The sequence below is a fragment of the Brachyhypopomus gauderio genome, unplaced genomic scaffold, assembly GCF_052324685.1.
Source record: "Brachyhypopomus gauderio isolate BG-103 unplaced genomic scaffold, BGAUD_0.2 sc70, whole genome shotgun sequence".
Classification (NCBI taxonomy): Eukaryota; Metazoa; Chordata; class Actinopteri; order Gymnotiformes; family Hypopomidae; genus Brachyhypopomus; species Brachyhypopomus gauderio.
Genome location: NW_027506891.1, coordinates 1,070,786 through 1,087,233, shown reverse-complemented (window position 1 = coordinate 1,087,233; position 16,448 = coordinate 1,070,786). Strand labels below are relative to the sequence as shown.

General features: G+C 36.2%; 1 protein-coding gene across 4 annotated transcripts in view; it reads left to right on the top strand.

Annotated features, from left to right (window-relative positions):
- Window positions 1-10,798, top strand: part of syt1a (synaptotagmin Ia) — a 262,139-nt gene extending 251,341 nt beyond the window's left edge. For 3 of the 4 annotated variants that reach the window (XM_076989718.1, XM_076989719.1, XM_076989717.1), the window contains 2 exons: window positions 4,958-5,091; window positions 6,425-10,798. In XM_076989718.1, the coding sequence (XP_076845833.1) occupies window positions 4,958-5,091; window positions 6,425-6,631 (341 nt within the window). In that variant the 3' untranslated portion in view covers window positions 6,632-10,798. The remainder of the gene's footprint in view (window positions 1-4,957; window positions 5,092-6,424) is intronic. The other variant, XM_076989721.1, reaches the window with a different exon arrangement.
- The last annotated feature ends 5,650 nt before the right edge of the window (window positions 10,799-16,448 follow it).

Sequence of the window (16,448 nt, the reverse complement as noted above, 5' to 3'; positions counted from 1 at the left end):
GGATGGGTTCCCTTTTGAGTCTTGGTCCTTCCAAGGTTGCTTCCTAATCTCCGCCTAGGGAGTTTTTCCTCGCCACTGTCGCCCCTGGCTTGCACATTAGATACCTGGACCCACATGATTGTAAAGCTGCTTTGTGACAACATGTGTTGTAAAAAGCATTATATATATATAAAGGGGGTAAATAGATTACCTGGTCTCTGAGAAGGTTTTGAGGGTATGTCCTGACTACGTGTGTGAAGTATTGCCAGGTCTTTGATCTTCAGTGTTTAACATGTGACAGTAGACTGTCACAGAGTTCATAAACAGTCCCAAATCTCAGCATGTCTGTTTTCAGACACCTCTAGAAATACCAGAATTGATTTGGCATTGTGAAATCTGGTCAAGATATATTATATATATTGTTTGTTTGCTTGTTTGTTTCTGTTATCCTAAAGATGTAGTGTTGGGAAAGTGTAGTGTCTAAGGACCTGGGAGTGTGTGTGCGGTACATGAATGAGGGGCTCATGCATTTTATGCTTCACCATTATATCCTTCTACAGGGAAAGTGATGCATTCTACTCCATATTTCAGTGCCCCTGTCCTTGATACAGTGTGAGTGTTGTTCAACAGGAGGTGCTATGAAACTGTTGTGTGGGATCATTTACAAAGCAAAGCTCCACTTTTGCATATTATCTGTTCTTTAATTATCTGTGTTCTCATTGAATTTGTATTGCTGTTTCTGTTGCACTCATTCTCTCTGACTCAGTATATATATATTGCGTTTTACTCTTGATAACAAGTAGCCAGTTATCAAGCTTGATGATAGGTAGGTGTGATTGAATAATACACAATGGTTGGTAAGGAGAAACTGACCTGTTTATTTAGCAATGAATAAAGTCAAAATAGACTATATATATATATATATATATATATATATATATATATATATATATATATATATATATATATATATATATATATATAATGTTTATCTGCTCCACAGCAATATAAAGAAGAAAATGAGTGATGGTAAAAAGATAGCAGGAGGAACCAAAAACGAGTTTGTGTGTGTGTGTGTGTGTGTGTGTGTGTGTGTGTGTTAGAGAGAGAGAGAGAGAGAGAGAGAGACATACACAGACATCCTGCAGCAAATGATGATTTGTCAAATGCAGATTTCCTTAATATAGTGTTATAGTACTACAGTTTATTCTTTACATAATACAATATAGTGTTATAGTACTACAGTTTATTCTTTACATAATACAATATAGTGTTATAGTACTAGTTTATTCTTTACATAATACAATATAGTGTTATAGTACTACAGTTTATTCTTTACATAATACAATATAGTGTTATAGTACTACAGTTTATTCTTTACATAATACAATATAGTGTTATAGTACTACAGTTTATCCTTTACATAATACAATATAGTGTTATAGTACTACAGTTTATCCTTTACATAATACAATATAGTGTTATAGTACTACAGTTTATCCTTTACATAATACAATATAGTGTTATAGTACTACAGTTTATTCTTTACATAATACAATATAGTGTTATAGTACTACAGTTTATTCTTTACATAATACAATATAGTGTTATAGTACTACAGTTTATTCTTTACATAATACAATATAGTGTTATAGTACTATAGTTTATTCTTTAAAGAGATTCTGTAAAATAAAATTCAGTAGCTGGCATGAATCTTGTCACCTCGTTCCATAACCTTTTGTACAAGACTCAGATACAGGGGTATTTTAATGAATACCCCCCAATGAGTGAGGACATGATTCTCATTTATTTACAGCTGTATAATTTTACCCATGTGACATCATCAGCTTCTTGCAATGTTAAGAAATCATGCTTCTGCACACTAACATCACCCCTACACTAATCTCCACAAGTCACCCTAGTGTAAACCTATATCATCCACCACACCATTTTTCACACAAGTGTCAACAGTATATCTAAATCAATTTGAATCTTGAAAGGAAACAGAATTTAACTTGTCTTCATGATTTATTCCTAGCAGGACGTCTAGCTGCTGCATAGATTGGCCAAATATCAGTCCATTTGGTTTGTTGTTAGTTATAGCCATAGCTAACAGGAAATATATTTATGTCCCCAGGGTCCTAAGTTCAGGTGGTTTGATGTTCCTTGGTTCAATATTCTAACATGTTAACACATATTAGCCCTCCTAAGCCTTGGCCTAATATATGGAGTGCCACATGATAGTGTTGGGGAATAGAACCCCCTTTTAATGAGTTCCTACAATAACCCAGGTCAAATGAACCAAATACAGAACTTAGGAACATATTTCGTCAAGTTCTCCCCATGTGCTATATAGATATGTGGAACTGAGAAGCTTGGGAACAGGATCATGAGAGATCAGGTTTGTGGACCTGGGAGATCACATAGACATAGGCATAAACAAATTGTCAATCAATATGCAAGTATATACAGAGCAAAATTTTGTTGCAATGACCTCAGCACAGAATTGAAATATATAATGTAAAAATGTATCAAAAATATAGAAGCAAAAATACTATAAAGTGGTGCAGTAAAGGTACATATCACAGTTCTCCGGTTCTACAGTTTACATCACAGATGTACAACTGGGGACCTTATGATAAAAGGAGACTATGAGATCACATACATAGAAGAGGAGAAAATCTTACCCTGACCACTCATGAGCCCCCATTTTGAAGAAAAAACCTAAGAAACGGGTCATCCGTGCACACGTGCTGTGCACAAGCACATGCTAATTAGATGTTTGAGGCTACAAGTTTGAGTAATGGGACAAGGCCATAAGCTGATTACTTATGTAAGGGTAGAATAATTAATAATTATTATGATACATAATATAATAATAATAATAATAATAATAATAATAATAATAATAATAATAATAATAATTGCAATTAACAGCATAATATGAAAGGCATATTCAAAGATGTCAGAGTATTTACTACTCAAAGTAGCTGCAAATACATAAAAAATTTAAAATGTAAATGTAAAATCAATTGTGATTTTCCCCCGCTATCGAAATTTGTCCTCCGCTTTTAACCCATCTGTGCAGTTAGAACACACACACACACACTAGTGATTACTAGGGGGCTGTGGATCACACGTCCCCAGAGCGGTGGGCATCCCTTGCCCGGCGCCCGGGGAGCAGTTGGGGTTAGGTGCCTTGCTCAAGGGCACCTCAGTCATGGCCTCAGGTCTGGGAATCGAACCCACAACCCTCCGGTCACAAGACCAGTTCCCTACCACCAGGCCATGACTGCCCCGTCTAGCGTGTCAGAATTTTGACTATGCTGACAATCCCCATATGTTCTTTGACCAAGTCTTGTGACAAAGTAGTGTCCATATGTAACCATGGCGAAGAGAATGAAGGATGCTGTGGTTGCTGTTGATTTTAGATGTAGTGATTGTGAAATCACCTGATATTAAAGTATAGGTTTGTATCTTCATATATCAGTGTATACAGTTCCCAAAAATCAATGATTCTGTCCTTCTGATCTTCTGCTAATGTACACATTGTTTTTGAAGGATAGACAGCCCATAGTGTCTTCCCTGTGATACTCAAGAATGGCTGTACAATAATTTTTCTTTCTTTTGAACTATGAACTCGTGACATGAACAATTATTGGTCTGCATAAGTCTCTGAACTAAGACATGCCAAGAACCAATGCCACTATAATGGCCTAATCTGACATGGTTACTATTGTGAAGGAGAGAAGCCTGTGTAGCCTGATGCTAGCATTTGACAGCATGGTGTTTCACCAGAAAATTGGCCTGACCTCAGCATGGTTCACCAGGCAGGATAGGAATGTCTGATATGTTCTCCTTAAATACTATCAGGTCCATTCCAGAGTTTTTAGAGTACTGTTAAGAGTTGCATATTTTAACATTAGCTAATTGGTTGGTTATTTTTTGGCAATAGCTACAGCTTGTGAAATCACAGTTTTAGAGTGAGGGGTGAAATATTTAAACAGTGTATGATTGCAGTAAGCCTTGAGTCTGTGTATGTACTGTATGGTAACAAGTGTTTGCTTCAGGGAGTACTGGCAAATTACCATACCACTACAGTCTGTCTAAATTCTAAATATTGACAGCTTGAAAATGACAAGGCCTATTATGGGGTTGAAAGTGTGGGACCAAGAGATATGTCTGATGTTGAATGTCTATCTAAAGATTGTTGCTTATTAACAGTGCTCCGTGTACCACTGGACACTGAGGAAAATGAGTGAGGTAATTTTTTATTAAATTATAATCAGATCAGTAAAAGCAATCAATGCCTTAAGTCTATTTTCAGTGGAATGTCAGACACTGAGGTCAGGGTGGAGTCTGAGAGAGTTCAGATGAGTGGATGTGCTGGACAGTACACGTAACGTTATCAGGAAGCTTTTTAATTTATTCCATTTTTTGACAGTTTTTTTTTAAACTCCCACATCACTGCTTTTAATTTTGCCCCCTGGTTCTTTTGGATTTTTTGTCTTTTGCGACAGATTGGTAGAAATGTCAATCTCCTCACAGAAACTAGAGATCCAGGGGCTCTAGTGTTCAAACACAGTGGAGCTCTCCAGTTACCAGTGGACCAGTGATTGAACTGGCTGTTGTGCTTTTCTTGGATAATGTGGATGAAATCACCCAATGTTTATTTAAGGGTGAATATACATCCCAGTTTGAGTGGTGGAGCAGAACGGCTCCATTAAGATAGCAGAATGACCAGAGCAAGGCTTCAAACAGAAACATCAATAGCAACACTATTTGAACAGTTATTGGTGGCACAGGATCATTCCCTTCCTGTGTCAGGTGTGTGACCTTGTGTGGCAAGCTTTCTATCCACAGTGAATTTAAATCCCATTTAATGCACAGTATAGCTTGCCTCAAGAGGTTAAGCTTAATCCATTTAAACATATAACAAGGTCCCATTATTGACTGAACTTAATGTCCCCCTGCATAGATCCTTATGCCAAGATTCACCTGATGCAGAATGGAAAACGTCTGAAAAAGAAAAAGACGACAATCAAAAAGAACACCCTAAACCCCTACTACAACGAGTCCTTTAGCTTCGAAGTGCCATTCGAACAGATCCAGGTGAGTACACACCTTTCGTTCACAACCTTGCTTCTGTGAGCATCCATTCGAACAGATCCAGGTGAGTACACACCTTTCGTTCACAACCTTGCTTCTGTGAGCATCCTTTGTCTCTTCTGGATGATGCATTTACCATGGTTTTTGCACTTTAAACCCTCTGAGCTGCTCTGTGGTCTCCAGGGTAAAATTGCAGTACTTTTAAAAATTGCAGTACTACTAATGTGTAAAGGGGAAGTGAACGCGCTACTTCTTCATGTTGGCCCAAAAAGCAAAAGGGGCTGGATGCTTGTTCCAGATTGATTTTGTATTTAATGGTTGAGAGGATTCTTTATGAGTTCTCTTCAATTTGGAGCTTGACTGGTAAAGTCTGCTAATCAGAATATCTTACCCTCAACTCATTAAACAAAGCAGACTCTCTTCAAAAAGCCCAGATGACTGTCAGCCGTTTGCCGCTTCCTAAGTGTTTGATTATATGGCAAATTGGTTCTACTTGAGGTCATCAAGGTCCGGGCATGAAGGGCTACAGCTAAGTTTTGTACTTAATTGTAGAAAGTGTTGAAGAAAACCCCAACCATTGAACTGTGACTTCTGTGACTACTGACTGCTGGTGGTCCTATATATTTTTAAATTTTAAAACCATTAGAAGCCTACACAACACCAAGTGGTCTTCGTTCTGGCCTAGGTCACATTTGCTGTGAATATTCCTTTTAGCCTAGAACTTAAATTACATTTTGAAAATGCTACATGATTCATAGTCAGTGTATGTCTGTCCCATTTACCTGTAAGAAATAGGTGACGTTGCCCTGCACCAGATGGATGGACATTTACTTTCACTATGTTCTTGTTGCTTCTGAGTGGCTTCTATTAGCAGTTTGGACTTTTCTTCCATAAAGAACCACAGAGAGAACTAGTCACTGAGGAAATTCTGTCATTGGGAAAAAGCTGTTTATGGCTTTTCAATCTTGATGACTGTGTCAGTAAAAGAACTAGGCTACTTAAAAACCAAACCTAGTCTGTGGTGAACTCTGGTTTGCAAATGAAAACAATGGTATGTAATGCTTGTGGTTTTGAAGGAGGAACAGGAAACAGCATGCTGTAACTCCAAATGGGAAAGTGTAATTTTAGTTTTTTTTTAAGGTAAAACCATTTCAGAAGCAATTCAAAAGCAACTCACAAGACAATCAAACGTTAAAAGAAAGTAGAAATTAATGAATGGATAGCTCACCACATTATATTGTTCTCTTTATTTTTAAATTATTATTTGTCAGAATACTTTCAAATAAATCCAGCTGCACCAGCAATTAACTGTAGCATTTACGATTTCCTTCTGCAGAAAGTTCAAATTGTTATAACTGTCCTGGACTATGACAAGATCGGCAAGAATGATGCCATCGGTAAGGTATTCGTAGGGCTCAACAGCACCGGCACCGAGCTTCGTCATTGGTCGGATATGCTAGCCAATCCACGGAGACCCATCGCCCAATGGCACGTGCTCAAGCCAGAGGAGGAAGTGGACGCCCAGCTAACCGTGAAGAAATAGAGCTCCACCCACTAGCCTAGCCCATATAGAGCCCGCCCCTTGCCCCACCAATGTAGTGCTACCTAACCCAGTGCGTGTACATACCTCAGTGATATGAATCCTTTACATAATTTTTCTTTTCCCACAGGACAAAGAAACGCCTTCTTTTTTAATAGTTATTGGTACTTTGAACACCTGCCCCACACACAAAAACACGTACATATCGAGAGTTGTAATTCTATGTTTGTTTCTAATGTCCCTTCCCTTCCTTGGCCAAATAATTGTCTCTCTTTCTGTTTGTTTGACTATCATCAATGACCGTTACTCCCTAACCAAATGCCCCTTCTTTTAAGCAATATGATCTGTGTAGATAGCGCATGAATGGAAAAGTATACCACAGGTGTATATATCAGTATGCAGACAAAAATGATTTCTAGTTTGTGTTTGTATGTTGTTGCCCATTTCCTAATCTGTGTATATCTTGATGTTTTTAATAAGATGTTCTATTTTAAACTATGTAAATGCAGATATAGGAAAGCCAATATTATATATAACAGGATAAATCTACCTTACTGCATTCCAGTAAAAAAGAATATATATTCCAACCTGCAAGATGTGAGTTGTGCGGAAATCACATTTTAAAGGACAATTGTAGGTTTCTCGTTTATCTAAAGAACCATTGTTGACAAGAAAAGGCAGAAAAACCCATATGAAAATGGAATATATTGTAATAGTTGTCAATATATTCCAAAAACACAATTAGAATATATTTTCTATATAATAATGTATTCCATTTTTGGTGTGGGAACAAAGGCCATTAACTACTATGGTACCATGGGCTAAATATGCAGCAGGACAAGCACATTATTTCTTAAAGACATTTTTGTACTGATTCACCAAGCTGAGGACCTGTGTGCATTTTGGCTTGAGCCACAATATCCAGATGAACTTTGACTTGATGCAAACCAGCCAGCCTCTTTTGCTTATATTTTAGCAAGGCCCCTGCCCCCACTCACACACACACACACACACACACACACACACACACACACACACACACACTCTCTCTCTCTCTCTCTCTCTCTTTCTCAAATACACACACTTCTATATTGCTGCACCCCCCCATCCCAAAGAAAGCTGCAACATAGCAAGATGTCACAAGCTGTAGCTATTTCATCCTTGAAGTTTGATTAACTGATTAACCTTTTGTTAACTGTTTACTTTCAATACCCTTGTATTGAAACCTATTTCTTTCTGAATTATTTTAATTATTTAAAATAATAATTTATTTAATCTAGATCAGAATAGAGCCAAATGTTTTGAATTCAGCTTTAATTTATTTTTTCAGATTAAGTCAATGTTGGAATTTTTTGGTTACTGATATTTTTAAGTAATCTTTACTAAAGGCTTGGCTATGGGGAAAGTTGTAGTTTACATCGGGAGAGGGTGTCTATCTTTGAAGACCCCTTTGCCTTCTGTCAGACTGAAAGTCAAAACTTGCTAAAGTCTAACTCTGATGCTCGCTAATGCAGGACAAAAGAAGGAGAAGCTTTTAAACACTGCCATTTTTTTCAGGGAGATAGGAAATGTATATTAATCTCTCCTGATGCACACTCCACTTAAAAAGTGGCTGTAGCTTTTGGCTAACAGGAAACCTATATCCTTTGGCCACAGTGGTGCCCTAAACAGCAATCTTTGCTTTCTGTTGCCTTCTTGCAGTGACAATAGTGCTAGCCATGCTTGTACTGCCAATCTATGTTCTGCTGTGGCTACTGATTTGCACTGTACTTTGAAACAATGATGGCTTGTTAGCAATTACCCTTCCTGGATTGCAACAATGGGATCGTTTCTTCCAGGAAACACTAGGTTAAGGAAAGGAGCTACAGCTCTGTGCTCTACACACACCATCCAATGAAAGACCTCCACAGATTAAACTGTCCAATTAAAGGTCACCAGAGTTCAAACAAGAACCTGCACTGATGGTCAGGTTTTTGGCTGTGTTTAAGTAATATGAACAGTAACCGTAAAAGTTAATGGTCTGCACAGGTGATTACATTAGTCCTTAATGTCCTTTAGTACGGGTCTGGCAGGAAGAGCAAGATGTTCTAGGCCAATTAGACCATGACTCTTATCTTGGAGGAACCTCTTGCGTATACTAGATGTTAGCTTCAGGAGGAGTTTCTTAATGTTTCTCAATGTTATTGTGTAGGTGATCGCACTGTTTTTAAAAAAGAAAAGGAAAAAGCTACTTGTCATTCCATAGAAGTCTCTGAGGACTGCTTTGTGTATCACTGTGACGTATGTGCTTAGAGATGTAGAGTTTATCAATAGGTAGCAACCAGTTCGCTCTGTAGTGGTGTCGTGCAGTCATTTCTCTGCTATATAGACGAGATGGAGAGAGGAAGAGAGAGAGACTGTGTGAGTACAGACGAGACAGAGAGGAAGAGGAAGTGTGTGTATAGACGGGTCGGACAGAGAGGAAGAGACAGCTTGTGTATAGTGTCATCGGTTCCTGCTGAATGTTTGGCAAACGGAGCAAATCTCAAGCGGGAACATTTTGTGTGTTCGAGGCGATTCACACAGCGTTTTGTTTGAGCACTGTGCAATATTTCTGTGTTCATCCCCATAGTGTTAAAGTATTTAAAATAATAAGTGGAATACAGAGGGTCTCTTCCTCTTCCATGATGTGGTTAGGACACAGCACCTGTACATTCTGTGTAAAGTGCAACACCTACACTCGTGGTAAGACTTCCTCGCTTTTCCTCCCAAACTTTCATTTACCTAAACACAGATTCAGCCATCCAAATATTACCCATTTACACACATAGGTACCTAATTATTGGAATATATATATATATATATATATATATATATATATATATATATATATATATATATATATATATATATATATATATATATATATATGCCTCTTCCCCACTAAAAATATGTGTATATATTTTTATATTTGTCCTGATATTCTTTATTTGTTATTGAAGTCACCATGGATATACAGAAAATGTTCCTTGTTATTGAAATTCATCATTTTGACTGAGAATTTTGTTAATGGCATTATGACTATGTTCATGCCTTCTCATGTTTCTTTAGTGCCCTCTTGAACATCATTTTATATTTAATATGAAACTCAGAATGTACAGTATGGACTCTGTGTTTTTGTTTTTAGTTCTATTGTGGGACCAAGTATAGTTGGTACTTTCATTTCAATGTTGCAATAAATATTGAGTCACACCGTTTGGTCACATCAATATGATTTATATTGTGTCGGGAAGAACCTAGAAACTTAATCTATTCCAAACATATTAAAACACATATAATCACAGCTGTATGTACGGCTTACTGAATTACAATGCCTCCTATGTTAACCTCAGTAAAAATTATTTATATTAGAAAATATCTAAACATTTAGGGAAAGGTTGTTTATAAAACAGTTTTTGAAATCACAGAAACGTGAGAGTAACTATGGCTACAATGCTGTAGCCTGCTCTCACAGAACACTGGGGTGGGACACATGTAGGTAAGGAGTGCAGTATGGGACACACAGTAAGAGACAGCATTGCTTTCAGCACTTCAGAGGTTTGTAAAGTAGCACAGGAAAAGCCATTCTTAGCCCTGCAAAGTAATGCTGACTTTTACTGAAGCCTACCAAAGCATGCAAGCTGCTCCTTAAAGTACACTCACATGCACACACATGCACGCACGCACACACACACACACACACACACATGCACGCATACACACTACTATTACACAAAACCCGCCATTACTCGCTCCGTGGCAAAGAATACTCAAAATTGTCTCCAACAACTGAAAGCCACACTTAACCTTTCAAGGAGAAGCTGTGTATAGAATTAGAATCTGATGCTGTAGAAAGTTCCCAGTGGCCTTTGTGTATATCCACTGCCTGCTTGAGTATTTTTGTGTGTGGAAATTTTCTCTGTAATGTAGAACTGTTTGGAGTGTTTTTTTCCTGCCATGAGGCTTGCCATGGCGACAAGCTCACAGTTAGATTGCTGTGTATACCTTCATTTTTGACGAGGTGTTTTACAATTTCATTTGACTTTGTGTAGTGATTCACTCTGTGAAGTTTCTGACTGTTGTTATATAACTTCATATACACAAATGTTCAATAAAATGTTTTATTTCCTGTTGATACAGAATATGCTCTGGAGTGCATTTTTTGTACTTATCTCCATTTGGGTTGGAACAGATTATTGAAGTAGACTTATTTGTATATCGCTATAATCTCTTTCTACCTCAGTTTTTAACACAAATAATGCATTTCACCAAATGAACGTGTGGCAAAAGAAAACATCTGACTCAAAATGTTCACATCAGGAATGTGCAGAGAGCCCAGTATCTATATTGTATCAGTATTTATTTATAGAGAAATATTCATAAAGTAAAACCCCAGAACTCGTTTGGTACTTGGTATTCTACATATTCAGACTTCGACACAAAATTTTTAGAAAATTTTGTCTCGAAGCTTGAACAAAGCTTCGGAATCAGACCGATTTGCATGACGTTTGTAAACAAAATACAGTTCGTGCTTCGGTCACATGCCGCTAGTTGGCATTGTTGTTCAATAGGTTTTAAACCATTTTGAGGCTGTGCTCCAAGTTTTTGCTGTATTTTTGTAGTTTTTTGTACTATTTTAGACAAAAAACATTGGTCCCAAGAAAGACATAGCAGAAAAGCAGAAGAGGAAAATGGTAAGAAGAACAATAGAGTTCAAAAAGGTGATCATAAAGAATTATGAAAAATGAATTTGTGTGACGGACTTAGCATTAGAATTCATTGGCTATGTTAGATTATTTTGTTAAAACATTAGCTTTATACAGTATTACTTACCTAAGAGTGTAATTGTTGATCATTGTTGTAGAGAAACAGGGAAATTTATGTTAAACAATTGTTGGTTTTCATTTATTTAGAATTTATGGAGAAATTCGATTCAGAACTCGACCACATCAGTTGTTGACAAGTTCCGGAACGGATTACCGTCGACTTCCACGGTTCTACTGTATTTGTATTTTGATAAATGAGTTCATGTTGGACAGCAGAGTAGGGGTTGAGAACAGAGTGGTCAAAATGCACTGCTAACTACAGAGGTCTCCTAACTAGTAGATAACGCAGCTAACATTGGAGCTAACTAGCTATACATCTGCTGTCTGCAAAAACAATAAGAGCCTAACCAAACATCTTAATACTTCTCAGGAGTAGATGCAATACAATGGTTCTAAAGTTTAGTTTAGATTTTTTTTTCGGTCTTTAGAGAAACATATATATATATATATATATATATATATATATATATATATATATATATATATATATATATATAAACATATGTACACAAATACATTTACATAAAAAAGAAAGAAAAAGAAAGTAAAATAATAATATTTAATAAATAATGATGGTTAAAATGGTAATAATAATGATGATAACAATAACCGAAACAGGTATAGACTGAAGCATTAGATCAGGGGTGTCAAACTCATTTTCACCGCGGACCACATCAGCATAATCGTTACCCACGATAAATGTACCTACTCCTTAATGTTAAATACCTCTGAATTTATTACTTATTCAAGTTACAAATATTACAGATATATATATATATATATATATATATATATATATATATATATATATATATATATGATTTGATATATGTACGTAAATGTAAAGAACGTTTGCTTGTTGCTCTGTTATTATAACATAAATCCTTTAAATTTGTTAGGTTATGAAACCCACATTACTCCATCAATCAACGATCAAACTATCCAAGTGTATAAAGAAAAATTAATCAAATATATTACATTTAATTTGGTCAAAACTTGAAATATCAAATAACGCTCCTTCTAAAAAAGACTGAAGTGTGGTGATTTCTTCAGCCACAACAAAGCTAGCTTTTACTGCCGTTTTGTTTGTGGTTGTGAACACATTCTGTTGGGATCGCAGTTTGCTTTTTAATTCTTTGACAGTTCGTTGTTTTTCTTGATAGCTAATTTTGACATACTTAGCTCTGTGTTTGGTCGCGAAATGCCGGCGTATATTATACTCTGACAACTGCCACCGCTTCTTGTCTGTTTTTCTCCTTCAAGCGCAAACATCGCTTTCCCATCTTTCTTGAAACACCCTTCTATCTGCATCGATTCTTCTCTTATAAACTTCTCTTGTTCTAAACTTTGTCCAGAGCATTATAAATTGGTATCATCCGCAAATAAAACACAGTTCATCAATTCAGATACTTTACAGATGTCATTTATGTACAATATAAACAATTTTGGTCCTAGTACTGATCCTTGCAGAACCCCACATGTGATCTTCAATAGATTGAATTGAATATTGTTTATTTGTACATACTGAAGTCTATCTTCTAGGTAACTTTTGAGCCATGAATATGCTAGTCCTCTAATCCCATATCTCTCCAGTTTATTCATGAGTAAGTCATGATCTACAGTGTCAAAAGCCTTCCTTAGGTCTATAAACACCCCAACAGTATACTCCCTATTATCTATTGCAGTGGAAATCTCCTCTACCAGTTGCATCACTGCCATCGAGGTGGACCTATTTGCTCTAAATCCATATTGATTATCACTTAGTAATCTGTGTTTATTTATAAAATTATCAAGTCTCTCTACAAATAATTTTTCTAAAATCTTGGAGAACTGAGGGAGCAAAGAAACAGGTCTATAGGAGAGCTTGTGTCTGTCTCCATTTTTATATATAGGAATGATTTTAGCTGTTTTCATTTTATTGGGAAAAATACCTGTCTTAAAAGATTGGTTGCAAATATGTGTAACTGGTTTTACTGTGCATTACATCAATTTCAGTCGAATCAGTGGATTTTTTGTTTTCAAAATTTATTTACAATATCCAAAATTTCCTTTTCCTCAGTTCCCCTAACAAAGATGGAGTGAGATGTTTTGTTGATATCTTCACCTATTTCTTCTGTATTTCTTGGTTTCTCAGTCACTTTTGCTAAAGTGGGCCCAACATTCACAAAGTAATGATTAAATTCATTTACAATTTCTTTTGTTTTATTTATACTTGTGTTGTCATCTTTTAAAATGTAGTCTATATTGTCTTCTCTTCCTTGTCCATTTTTAATAATGCTGTTTAGAACACTCCTATACTCCTATACAGTTTCTGGTAATGTTCCTTCTTGCTAAATCTTATCACACTAATACATTATTTTTATATATTTTATATTTAATCTCCACTTCTTTTGTTGTTAATTTAAAAAAATATATTAAAAATAGTAGTAAAAATATAGTAAATTTTTCTTTCTACATGCATTAGCAATCCCCTTCATAATCCAAGGTTTGTTAGCATTTTTTTGTCCTTTGTGTTAGTATTTTTAATGGACAGTCCAAGTAAAATTTATTTATATAGCTCTTTTTACAACACATGTTGTCACAAAACAGCTTTACAGTTGTATGGGTCCAGATCCCTAATGAGCAATACAAAGACGACAGTGGCAAGGAAAAAACCCCTGATGGTGGAGATTAGGAAGAAACCTCGGGAGGACCAAGACAAAAGGGAATCCATCCTCCATTGGGGCGGCCCGCTAGCACAAGTCTGTATTTGTGGTCAAAAGGTATTTCTACAGTTATAATTGTGGTTCTACATCCACCGGCAAGCCAGTCCATCTCCTAGGTACTTGTAGGTGCTTCCAGTTGTATCGGGTTGAGAGAATTTAATTTAATTTGATAAATGTAAATGCACTTTATTTAGTGTAACTGCTTACATTTGCTTTTTTTTATTTTACACAAAGACTTGGGATTTTAAAGGATTTTATCCTGCACTGGTCTGTGGATGTCCAATAAACATCAAAAGTTAAACACCTTTCTGATCTACTCATTTCAACTGACTGTGAAAACTGCTTTTTCAAAAAATCCTTATTCATTGGCATATAACTTTTTTTACTGTAATGCAAATGGTTACTTTCCCTGGTAATGAGTTACTTTTATTTTAGAGTAATTCAGTTACTAATTCAGTTACTTTTTTGAACAAGTAGTGAGTAACTATAACTAATTACTTTTTTAAGTAACGTTCCCAACACTAGTCTTAAGTCTAGATTTAAAGATTGGAACTGTGAGCAAGATCATTTAACGCCTTATAGGTCAACATAAGAATTTTAAATTCAATTCGATATTTAATTGGAAGCCAGTGTAATGCTGCGAGAGTGGGACTAATATGATCAAATTTTCTAGTCTTAGTTAGGACTCTAGCTGCAGCATTTTGCACAAGTTGTAATTTCTTTAGTGACTGTTTAGAGCATCCAATTAGAAGCATCCAATTATTGGATCCATTACAGTAGTCCAATCTCGACGAGACAAAAGTATGGACCAGCTTCTCTGTATCAGCTAACAAAAGTAAGTGTCTCATGTTGGCGATATTGTGTAAATGGAAAAAGGCAGCCTTAGTGACATTGCATATGTGTGTGTCAAATGAAAGATCCGAATCAATAGTGATGCCTAAGCTTTTTGCGGTAAATTTAGGTGTTACTGAAAAACCACCTAGAGTGAGGGGAATATCAGCCCAATTGCTTCTAGCAGCTTTGGGCCCAAGAATCAGCACCTCAGTCTTATCGGAATTTAGTTGAAGAAAATTAGATGCTATCCAGTTTTTTTATGTCTTGGACGCAGTTCTCAGTCTTGAGAGTAGTAGTGATATCTGGATTGGAAGATATATACAATTGAGTATCTGCATAGCAATGGAAGCTAATAACATACCTATGAATGATGTGCCCAGTGGTAGCATATACAATGAGAATAATATGGGGCCCAGTACAGATCCTTGTGGGACACCATATTTTACCTTAGTACATTCTGAGCATTCGTTATTTACTAGTACAAATTGGTAACGATCTGTCAGGTAGAATGTGAACCAGGAGAGTGCTTGACCTCTTATGCCAATGAGTGTCTCCAGCCTATTTAGTAAAATATTGTGATCAATGGTGTCAAAAGCAGCACTGAGGTCTAATAGTATAAGAAAAGGAATATGTCCTTTATCAGAGGATATTAAGAGATTGTTCAATACTTTAGTCAGTGTCGTCTCAGTGCTGTGATGGGGTCTAAATCCAGACTGAAATAACTCTAAGATATGTTCTGCCTGTAAGAAGGAAGAGAGTTGCGATGAAACTGCTCTCTCTAAAATTTTGCATATGAACGACAGATTAGAGATTGGCCTATAGTTGGACAGTTCCTGTGGATTAAGACCAGGAATTTTTAATTAGCGGCTTGATGACTGCAAGTTTAAATGAACTAGGAATGTAGCCCAGGCTCAGAGAATAGTTAATTATGGTAAGCAAATGTTCTACATTGCTATGCACAGTGATGGCTAAGTTACCTTGAAAAAGTAATCCGATTACTGATTACTGATTACTCCTTTTAAAAGTAACTTAGTTACGTTACTGATTACTTGATTTAAAAAAGTATGTTAGATTACAAGTTACTTTAGTAGTTACATTCAGCAGCAGGTAAATGTTTCTTCCCCTGTTTTTGAGGGGTGTTTCTTCCCAGCAGGCATTTCAACGTTGAATCAACGTTGAAAGTGATGGTTGAATCAACGTTGGATTTTGTGTCGATTTTGAAAGGTGAATCAACGTTGATATGCCAACGTCGTTTCAACGTCATAAATTCAACCTTGAATAAACCATAAAATTCACGTTCATGATGCTCAAAATTGCATGGGAGAGAGGAAAAAAACAACTGTATGCCATAATGAAAAAAGAACAATTTTATTTTTTTTTATTCTCTCATTTTACTCGGAGTACCACCACACAACCTCAGTCATGGCCTCAAGTCTG